At 42.3% G+C, this 11,929-nt stretch overlaps 1 protein-coding gene across 1 annotated transcript in view; it reads right to left on the reverse strand.

Moving 5' to 3' along the window:
• LOC126281835 (uncharacterized) overlaps positions 1-10,789 on the reverse strand; it is a 28,875-nt gene extending 18,086 nt beyond the window's left edge. The window contains exons 1-2 of the mRNA XM_049981085.1: positions 10,764-10,789; positions 3,459-3,569 (exon numbers count right to left, since the gene is read on the reverse strand). Coding sequence (XP_049837042.1) covers positions 3,459-3,569 — 111 coding nt within the window. The 5' untranslated portion in view covers positions 10,764-10,789. The remainder of the gene's footprint in view (positions 1-3,458; positions 3,570-10,763) is intronic.
• Between the last annotated feature and the right edge of the window lie 1,140 nt (positions 10,790-11,929).

The following is an 11,929-nucleotide window of genomic DNA, read 5'->3' on the forward strand; positions in this document are numbered from 1 at the left end:
GGTCGCGCGTTTCCAGAGTGTAGCGGCTAGAACCTCTCGGCCACTCTGGCCGGCTTGCAGTTGCAGTATAGATTGCTGTTTCTGATACCATCCATGGAAATACTTGCACAGAAAGAAAATGCCTTACTATAATACTAGCGAATATGGTATAAAAGTGAAAATGACGTCACCAATTATCTTGCACATTAATTTTAGCATTCATACCTGTTGTGTACATAGTTCCGCGTAGTAAGTGCTTACACAACTTTCCCAGTAGAGCGCTCCCCGCTAAGCACAACAGCGCAGGCGCAGCGCTCGTCCGTCTCGCCACTAGGAGATGGCGCTGCCATAGAGACGGACCATTTCTGCTTCCACTGATCCGCGTATTAATATGTAACGCAGCCAATGAGACTGCTGCTTAAGTGGAACCTTTTCTCCTTATGGATCACACTCGCTCAGTGATACATGAACGCACAAGGTATTATGACAAGTGTACAGACCTCCGATTAGTCAGTCTGCATTTGTCTGCGCTAGTCTGTACCAGTCTGTATTAGTTTGTACCAGTCTATAGTCAAGTTTAAGTCTGCGCCTGATAAGATTACCATATACCTGTCCATAGCCATGAAGATAAATGTATAGACACTTTGGTCAAGTATCAGAGATGTATGTGAGAATAAGATTAACGTACCAATACCAAAGGAACTTCAGATTGTCAATTTTGGTCACCGTCAATCTGCTACTCTAAGTGTGCAATTGGCATTTCTATCGTCTGACCTAACGGCAGAAGATAAACACGCCACGATAAGACCACGAGACATACTGCTGCCACTCGTTTACTTCATTAGAGCGACAAGTCAAATAATCTGATGATATTTGTGTACTGAAGGTCTTACAGTACGCACACCCTAGTACCCTACCACACGCAATCAAACAAAGCGATATCTGATACCATCTTTGTAAGTATCAGCACTTCTCTTTCCTTCAATTTCATCAATAATGTCGGTAATTGAGGCCATTTAATCATTTGGCACACACGCACAACAGCAGCAGATGTCGTGCAGGCCAGGAAACACAGTAATCTTAAAGAGAAGTGTGTCAACAGGCACTGAGGTATTCTTTTGTTGGCAGCATACATCGCCCTGATCGTCTACGAATGACAAGTTGGGGCGCTGGGTTGTGATGTGGATGCTGTCTTCACACTTCTGTCTTCCATAAATAAACACAGGAAGTTTCAAATTGTTAAATGGAAGGGGCACATCTCCCATGATATGTATGTTGCTCCCTGAAACACTTTTAACGTCGCCGTTACATTGGCAGCTGATTATTACTGATGCCTCAAAACAAACAACATTTTTTGGAAAATCCACGTTTTGGGTGCCACAGCCGGAGGCAGGTTAGACACTAGATGAGTATGAGTGGAAGCCTGGCGAGCGGCACTTGTAGCCGTAACGCTCTGGTGGTCGAAGCTGACAGTAAAGGTTCTATATTCGTCCTAATGTACGCTGCGGTAGCTGTGAAATTCAGTAGGGCTACTGGTAAAATCAGTAGAATGGACGTCATTTGTGTCGTGATGTCCTGAACTATGGCCATACGCCTGTGAACTTCCATTGCAATAATGGCTCTAATATTCTTACGCTGCTGTCACATCAGGACAATCGTCTTGGCCAGGTGCTCATATGGACCATTCAGCTCCAAAAGGATCACGATCCAACTTCCCAGAATGGATAAACCTCGACACGGTTCTCATATGTCTGTGGAGTTGTGTATCCGTGCACGATACTCTTATTATGCGTTCAGTATTTCTATGATAAGTTTGAGCTTATTGCTCCGTCTGTGATGTTGAGCTCTGTCTAATAGATTGTGGTCCACTTCGCCATTACACCACCAAGATATTGTGTTTCAGCCTATTTCGAAGGTTAAAATATTCAGTACAACTGGCACAAACATACACTACTGGACATTAAAATTGCTACACCAAGAAGAAATGCAGATGATAAATGGGTATTCATTGGACAAATATATAATACTAGATCTGACATGTGCTTACATTTTGACGCAGTTTGGGTGCAGGGATCCAGAGAAATCAGTACCCAGAACAACCGTAATAACGGCCTTGGTAGGCCTGGGCATTGAGTCAAACAGAGCTTACATGGCGAGTACAGGTACAGCTGCCCATGTAGCTTCAACAAGGTACCACAGTTCATCAAAAGCAGTGACTGGTGTAGTGTGATGAGCCAGTTGCTCGGCCACCATTGACCAGACGTTTTCCATTGGTGAGAGATTTGGAGAATGTACTGACCAGGGCAGCAGTTGAACATTTTCTCTATCCAGGAAGGTCCGTACAGGACTTGCAACATGCAGTCGTGCATTATCCTACTGAGATGTAGGGCTTCACAGTGATCGAATGAAGAATAGAGCCACGGGTCGTAACACATCTGAAATATACGTCCACTGTTCAAAGTTCAGTCAATGCGAACAAGAGGTGGCCGAGACGTGTAACCAATGGCACCCCATACCATCACGCCGGGTGATACGCCAGTATGGCGATGACGAATACACGCTTCCCACGTGCGTTCACCGCGATGTCGCCAAACACGGATGCGACCATCACGGTGCTGTAAGCAGAATCTGAATTCATCCGAAAAAATGACGTTTCGCCATTCGTGCACCCAGGTTCGTCGTTGAGTACGCCATCGCTGGCGCTCCTGTCAGTGATGCAGCGGCAAGTGTAACCGCAGCCATGGAGCTGATAGTCCATGCTGCTGCAAACGTCGTCGAACTGTTGGTGCAGATGGTTGTCTTGCAACCGTCCCCATCTGTGGACTCAGGGATCGAAACGTGGCTGCACGATCCGTTATAGCCGTGCGGGTAAGATGCCTGTCATCTTGACTGCTAGTGATACGAGGCCGTTGGGATCGAGCACGGCGTTCTGTATTACCCTCCTGAACCCACCGATTCCATATTCTGCTAACAGTCATTGGTTCTCGACCAACGCGAACAGCAATGTCGTGATAGAATAAACCGCAATTGTGATACTCTACAATGCGAGTTTTATCAAAGTCGGTAACGTGTTGGTACGCATTTCTCCTCCTTACCTGAGGCATCACAACAACGTTTCACTAGTCAACTCCGGTCATCTGCCGTTTGTATACAATGTGTGGTGTGTTGGTGCTTATGGGCGCTCAACATCGAGGTCATCAGCGCCCTTGTTTGTATATAAGAAATCGGTTGTAAACATTTCTCATGTCAGGATGTTTTAGGTGTCGCCACTGGCGCCAACCCTGTGTTAATGCTCTGAAAAGCTAATCGTTTGCATATCACAGAATCTTCTTCCCAATCGGTAAAAATTCGCTTCTGTAGCACATCTTCGTTGTGTAGCAATTTTAATGGTCAGTAGTGTACATCTAGTAACAGCTCCTGATACTGTGACCGATATCACAGCTAATTGTTAGAAAAACCCTTGCAAAAGAAAGACTCACGGTGGTTACGTCGAAGGTCTCCGTGGAGGCGTCCGGCAAGACGCAGGTGTCGCCAATGGCAGCCCCGGCCAACAGCAGCTCCACCAACACCAGCGACAGCGAGGACACCATCTGCAAGAGAACGGGACGCAGGGCAGGTGACGAGGTTCAGCAGGGAGCATCCGTCATCAGGCTCGAAACATTAAACATTATCTTTTCTTTAAAAAATTAGCGCGAACTGTCTCGAACGCAATAAACGTTCATTTTGTGGTAACCGGTTTTGATTAGTTCCTCACCACATTCGGATTCTCATACCATTAAGCTAGGCGGTGGCGGTGAATGGGGCGGATGTTATAATCCCATGAACATTATTGGAAGAATCCTAAGGATTGGAAGAATCCTAAGGAAATGCAATCCGAAAACAAAGGAAGTAGGTTGCAGTACGCTTGTTCGCCCACTGCTTGAATACAGCTCAGCAGTGTGGGATCCGTACCAGATAGGGTTGATAGAGGAGATAGAGAAGATCATACGGAGAGCAGCGCGCTTCGTTACAGGATCATTTAGTAATCGCGAAAGCGTTACGGAGATAATAGATAAACTCCAGTGGAGGACTCTGCAGAAGAGACTCTCTGTAGCTCGGTACGGGCTTTTGTTGAAGTTTCGAGAACATACCTTCACCGAAGAGTCAAGCAGTATATTGCTCCCTACTACGTATATCTCGCGAAGAGACCATGAGGATAAAATCAGAGAGATTAGAGCCCACACAGAGACATACCGACAATCCTTCTTTCCACGAACAATACGAAACTGGAATAGAAGGGAGAACCGATAGAGGTAGTCAAGGTACCCTCCGCCACACACCGTCAGGTGGCTTGCGGGGTACGGATGTAGATGTATATGTAGACGTTGAGTGACAACCATTCCATTCACGGCCATCGTCCACCGTTATGGCATGAGGATCTGAAGACGGTAAAAAACTGACGGAAACCGGTTACCGCAAAATAAACGTTTTTTGCAGTCGAGACTCTGTGTGTTCACTTTTAAAGTGCAGTTAGAGATGTTCTGAAAAATTACTGAACACATCTTCTGAAATTTCTTGCTTTTATTATGAGGATTTCCCAGAAAGTAATGCACCGCATTTTCCTCTTCAGCAGCTCTTTATTGAACGTGAAGCTAATTACACACAGGAAAGAATGGTGTTGTATCTATACACCATATTTATCCACGTAATATGCATCCAGTTCTATGGCCTTCCTCAAGTGCGAAACAAGGACGTTAATGGCGTGTCAGTACCAGTCGTGTCCTGGTGGCAGAACCAGTGCTTCACTATGTGAATCACCTCCTCATCATCCTCAAAATGTCTTCCACTAATGGCATACTTTAATGTCCCAGAGAAGTGGAAGTTCCCAAGGGGCTCTAGGGTGCACGGGGTAACACTGTCCAACCTTGTATTGCCACGTGTTCAGCAGTCCTCAGACTTCTACGGGGACGAACGTTATCGTGTTGCAGCAAAACATCTCCTGAGTTGCTGTGGCGCCGAAGACGCTGGGAGCGCGCCTTGAGTTTAGTTAATGTGTTGACATATGGTTCTGAATTAATGGTACCGCCTCTTCGCATCACATCAATGAGAATCGCTCCTTCACAGTCTCCGGTGAGAGCAGTTACGTTGAATTTTTCTTCTGTGGGGAGTGGGAATCGAGCCATTCCATCGACTATCGTTTTATTTCAGGCTCAAACTGATGAACCTAGGTTTCATCACATGTCAAAGTCCGGGACAAGAAGGCCTCCCCCTCAGCTTCAAAACGTTGCACCAATCAAGACAAATGTTTCTTCTCTGCGATTTGTGATCCACAGTTAGACACCGCGTAATCTATCTCTTACACGCTTTTGAATATCCAACAGAGCGAGTAATTTCGTCCACACTTCCTTTGCTAACCGAGAGATACAGCGCCAGTTGCCGAGTCGTAATGCGCCTGTCCTCGCCAATGCCAACATCAGCTCGCTGCAACATATCAGATGTGACAGCCGTGGATTGTCTGCTGCAAGTCGTGAAGGTCCGGCGAATGGTGACGTCACCCTCTGTGCTTAGCTACTGTCTGTACTTCTGCGGCAGCTGGTACTCCATACACTTTGCACAATAATTTGTGAATATTCCCCACAGTTTCTTTCTCTGCAGTAAGAAATTCAATAACTGGACGTTGCTTGTAACGTACATCAGCTATAGACGCCACTTTGAAACTGTCCTGCACCTACGCTATCTGTCGGAAGTGACGGAAAGCTGGCGCGCTCACTCAGGAGGTTTCAAATAATACATACGTAAAGTTTCGCGTCATTTTGGGCTGATAAAAAAATTCGTTGCATTATTTTCTGGGCAACCCTCGTAGATTATTAAACATACATTGAGGGAGACCAGTGTGAGAAACAAGTGCAACATACATTAACTGAATAAATACTGATTGGACTGAAATTGGGCCTCTGTAGAAGGATGCCGTTACTTTTTGTTAAAAGGCAAAATGCAGTTCTTGTCAGTAGTTAGGCACCAGGGTACTTGACAGAGAGCACACTTCCACTGCTTGTTACATGTTCCTCCTCGTGCTACATATATACAGTGCCTGAGGTGCAATATACTGGTAGACACTTTGCATCTGTTGTCTGTTTTTTCCTTTAATTCATTTTTTACTAGGACAACAGTTCTACATTTCCTTTCTAATTGATTCTTTGATCTAATTCTTTGAAATAACGCAATAACACGGTAATACTTTCGTTCGAAAATCGAGACCACTCTCTTCAGACAACGCACCATCTCCAATTTCACTGCTGTTGTCCGTCCGAGTCGGCCTCGAAAGAAATTCATTCCAAAAGGCATGCCAGAATTTCTTCCTCCTTTATTCTGTGAGAGAACATGGCGTAAGAGCGGAAATGCAACTAGCTGTCATAGTTACTCATGTTGTCCTTAAACCTGCAGTGGTTCAAAAGGAAACCACCACAGTAATTATGAAAATAATTTCATAAATTTAACTATTATCTCAATACACAAGGTATAAATTTGAACAGGAAAGCTTTCTGTGCTTAATCCTTAAAGAGATAAACTGAACCACAGTTATAAAAAAAAAAGAGAATCGTATACTGTGTACAAAAATGGCTTCTAGGTTCTCTCGTCTCCCTGCTACAATTCTTAGAATATGAAGTTGTAGAAACTGCAGCCGCTACAGGCAGCGTGTACAGGAGACGGAAAGGGTGACTACTGATGTAGATGCTGTGCATGCACCACGAACTGAGAAAATCCTGTGTGGCTTCAAATGGAACCACAACCTCTGAAAATGTTAAAGTCGCGATGCAATCATTTCTTTTTACAATGACTCGGGAATGTTTCAAAGAGCATGGATAAGACAAATGACAGTATAGATATATTCGATATCAAAGAAATTAGTTTTAGCATTCAATGTAGACCAACGACAGAACATCAGAGTGAATTCTGGCAAGTAATGCTTCTGATTTGTTACATAGAAACTTTCAAAGCTTTCTGAATAAAACGCGTGTTATTAACATTCTACATCTTCATTTTTCATACCTACATATCTATTTCTCACCATAGTCACGCTGACGACAAACACATTTCTCCTAACGGAAGATCAGTTTGTTGATACCGTCACTCTAGAATGTTTTACTTTGTTGATCGAACCACAACCTCACTTCTGCTTGAACCGCTTCATCACTATCAATCTGATGTCCTTGTGGATGTCCTTTAAGTTTCTCAAACAGAAGAAAATCGGATGGGATGAAGTCGGGACTGTATGGACGATGGTCGATGACAGTGAACCCAAGGCGTCAGGTCGTTGTAGACGTCGAAGCAGTCGTGTGTGGTCTGGTGTTGTTATGCTGAAGCAGAGGGAGCATTGTATGTGGACAAACTCTTCGGATTCGTGAAACTCGTTCACAGAACGCTGTTTCTCAAGTACCGGGATACCATGTTACACGCCACTTTTCAGAGCGCTCTAGCGGCATAGTGATGAAAATACGTAGATATGAAAAACGGACATGTAGCATGTTAATAATATTTGTTTTATTTAAAAAGCTTTAAGAGTTTTCACATGTAAAAGTATAAAATAAAATTCGGCAGGGCCTCGTAGATGTACGTGGTACATTTAATAATTAAAGAGGCAAACTGATGGGGAAATGAAACAGTTTGCAGCAGAAGTTCTCTACTTTCATGACTTTGGGTTGTCATCCCTGGGATGAGCTGTAAATAGCTTACGTATACAAACTGTTTCGATTATAACCTCAATATTACATTTAACGGTGGCGTGTCCACTTGAAGTTTCACGCTTAGCTGAAAATGGTTAAGTGATACTGTTTTTGCGAAAGCATTCTCTCGCATTATTTTGCAGTGTAATGAAACTCGTACTATCGTAAACATTTTTGCTGGTTGGGAAGATGGTTCAAAAACAACAGAAACCGAGTGGATGATGAGCAAGGTCGTGGCCGGCGTTGAAACACGCATTGACAACATAATTCAAGGAGATCGACTTGTTACTGCAGAACTTATAGCAAAAACAGTGGCAATAAGTGTTGGCAAAGTTCATACTATTATGAGTAACGTGCTAAACTACAGTAAATCAAGTGCGGAGTAGGTCGGAAAAAAGTAGGCTCAACAAAATAGGACTCATGGTATGTACAGGCATGAAAGAGCGTCATGGAAGTTAATCTGCCTCTTTCTAAACAAGCTTCATTTGTTTCATCCACAGAAGGAGAGATTACGAGGGGAAAAGTACAGCTACAAAGAGCATGTCTAAGAAATTGTGGGAAAACGGGCCAAACAGGAAGACAAAGGCTTCTTTGCGTTACTAAAAATAATAATAATAATAATAATAATAATAACAATAATAATTGTGGTGAGAATGATGTATCGAAGTGGTAAAAGTCTCATTCTGTAACAATGCACAGTTTTTTGCCTTCATAAATTTGCGTTTTCATTTATTACTGTCCCTCATATTGTAGGATAGAGAATTTGTTAAGAGTGGTAAGATATCTTTCATATCTATGGGTCTTTGTTACAACTGTAGATTTACCCCCAAAATCATAAAGTCAGCCGCAGCAACACATACAAATGGCTCTGAGGACTATGGGACTTACCATTGGAGGTCATCGGTCTCCTAGAACTTAGAACTACTCAAACCAAACTAACATAAGGACATCACACACATCCATACCCGAGGCAGGATTCGAACCTGCGACCGTAGCTGTAGCGCGGTTCCAGAGTGAAGCGCCTAGAACCGCTTGGCCACTCCGGCCCGCAACACAAACAAAACATTAATTAAAAGAATAAAAGAAAATCCAGAAAGTGTATAGAGAATCCCGGTTAGCCACGCGTGTTAGCATGCCACTTCCGGGATTCCGGGAGGCGCGGCCATTACGAATCAATCAGCCGGGCGGATTAATGACGACGACCCGTGTGATGGCCTACCTGGATCTGGGTTTTAGGCTGTTCACCACGACGCACTAAGGAAATAGCCCGCTGGTACCCAAGTACCGTCACAATTACACGAGATACAAACATTTCGAAAATTTTCACACACTTTCGCATGTGATAAATCAAGACGCAGACAAACGAGGGCACCAAATTCGATTTCAAAGGGAGAAGTTAAGCGACTGGAAGGCCATCCATCCACGATATACGTCTATCATTGTCAAACCCAGATTCACACAGCGACGCTGTGAAGACTCGGAATAGGGTCAGGGAAAGGAAAGTCGAAGAAGACCCAAAATTCTTAAGCCATGTATGTAGTGGAGGAATTAGAAATTACGCTAAATCATACAAAAATAAAGAGAAGAGACGCTTAATAAGAAACTGATAGTCAGTCTCTCAACTGGTCTTAAGTTTAGTTACAGTGAATCCATCATTTTGTTAAAATAAACCATGCTACTTGTGTTTACAAATTACAACCACTGAGTAAAGACTAAATCTAATACAAGAGCAGAAAATCGATTTTTACGACTTATACTTTCTTTGAATCCGTATAGTGTTAAATGCAATGGTAAATACTGAGCCAATGAAATATATTTCAAAATGTGGTTCATGGACGGAAGGCAGAATAAAAATAAATTAACAAATAATTTAAGTTTTAAATTGGACCTTTGGAAAACATAGTTGTTGCGGAGCGTTTCATTCAGGGGAAATTGGGTTATTATGGATTTTAGTCGGATATGGGGGTGAAACCGTGAACCCTCGTATTTCTCTTTACGAGCTACACCATGATAATAGACGGCTATTTCAGTACTGCCATGGGTCTTGAGAGTGTAAGACGCGTAGTTGTTGAGCAAAGTTACTTGTTAGATTTTTCTCTTGTGTATATTACTTCGTGATATTTCTTGTTCAATGAGGAATTTACAGTGTCTTATTACAAATTCAGACTAATAGTACAATGAATAATAGTTTTAACAGGACTGATAGACGTACTCCGCATTAAAAATTACTTAACCTTCTTTCTTACGCAGAAAAAAATTCACAAATATGCTACAATTTGGGAAAATGGGTGGAAGCAACGGAGTATAGTCGGAAATACCTAATTATTACATTTCGACTTTGTTAAGTATAAATTACATGTTTTGCGTAAAAAGTATATGCTTTCAACGGCACACTGCTTCTGTGTACACTACCCAGTAACCATAATTTAAAAATTACATGTAGAATTTACAAGTATTTTGAGCCAGTTTTATACAATTTTTGTCCCTAATAATTTAAGTATTCTTCAGTGAAGAGATTTATTTTCATTTGAGATGGGGCCATTAAGGAGATTAAGACATGGGCTAACAGTCAGCTGGAAAGAGTGGCAACGAAGTACCAATTAGCTCTGTTGTAACTTATAGTAGAAAAGCAACAACACAAAATCATTGATATGGGTTGAACAAACATGGGACCTCTACGTTAAAAACTGGAACCTACTGCACATGGAAATGAGAATAATTCCTCGTATCCGATACACTTCACCTGAAAAATCGTAGCGGCTGTAATAATTTTAATATTTATGTTACGATACCGTTACTTCCAAAATTCAGTGACGATAACCGTTCAGCCTCTTGGTAGGAAGTATCAGCATTAAGTTAATATAGTTGTAAATAGTTTTTTGACCTGATAAAACGTAACACTGTTATTATGGGTGCTGGAGATAATTTTTAGACGTTTTCAAGAGATTTATAGTGATTAGTTTCGTAAATCTGAGTTAGTATCGCCCTCTAGCCACTTCAGAAATTCTATAAGAAAGAACAAAGTACGATAGAAAAACTTATCGCAAACGTACAGTGCAAGTAAAACTAAGAATTACTTACAGTTAACGGTGCTTTGTCAAAGTGGTACCACAGCTCATCTACACACCGTTTATATATCAGATGCGCCTCAAATTCATATTTATAATGACACTCTACGACCAGCTGCCAGCTGAGTATACGAAAAAGCAGAAGGATTACGCCAAATGTGGATTTGTGCATTTGGTGGCGATGTATGCGTATCATGCTACTTGTTTGACTGAGTGCAGGTTCCACATTAATGACAACAATACAGACATTAATGAAACAGCTGTGAACACCGAAAGTAAACTCCTGCACGTACAGCCGTGAGACAGTTCGCCACAAGTCCAGATTTTAGTCGCTATTCTCTTACGTAAGGTTTTCCTTATTTCTGATGCGTATCCATTTAAATGAAAAAGTCATTAGTTTAGAATGTAAATAAAATATATTTTGCTTAATTAATAATAACCAATTAATTAAACATAATGAAGATTAAAGTTGCTCGTGCTCTCGCGGTAATGTTCGCACTTCACGAGCACGGGGCCCTGGTTCGATTCCCGACGGGGTCAGGGATTTTTCCTGCCTCGAAATGACTGGGTGTTGTTTTGTCGTCTTCATCATCATTCATCCCCATTACGGTCGGAGGAAGGCAATGGCAAACCATCTCCACTAGGATCTTGCCTAGTAAAGCGGTGTAGGTCTCCCGCATCGTTGCCCTACGCTCTGTAAAGAAGTATGGGAATCATCATCATCTTCATATATATATTCTACAAAACAGCTCCATGACGCGGTAACATTTCACAGTGTAGAGAAATGCTTTGTGTATAGGTAAAATATCTTTATTGCTCTCTCTCTCACTCTATATAGAAAGAGAGAGAGCAATAAAGATATATTACCTATACACAAACATTTCTCTACACTGTGAAATGTTACCGTGCCATGCAGCTGTTTTGTAGAAGTCTGTTGAGATACTGATTGGACTGCTCCACACATGGCCTTTCCGAATATTTGCTATGGCTACATACCTTACGCTCAGTACAAAGCGCATGAGGCAACCACTGTTCCTTCACCAATTTAATTTACTAAAGAGGCCAGGGCATAGTAAATAATCTCTCCAAACATAGTTACACAAAAAGCAGACGTAAAGACCATTTTCAGTTTATGTGAATTGGTTTACCTTAGCCAGTGAAAACATCGTCGGACGTTTT

Source organism: Schistocerca gregaria, chromosome 7, assembly GCF_023897955.1.
Source record: "Schistocerca gregaria isolate iqSchGreg1 chromosome 7, iqSchGreg1.2, whole genome shotgun sequence".
In the NCBI taxonomy this organism is placed as follows: domain Eukaryota; kingdom Metazoa; phylum Arthropoda; class Insecta; order Orthoptera; family Acrididae; genus Schistocerca; species Schistocerca gregaria.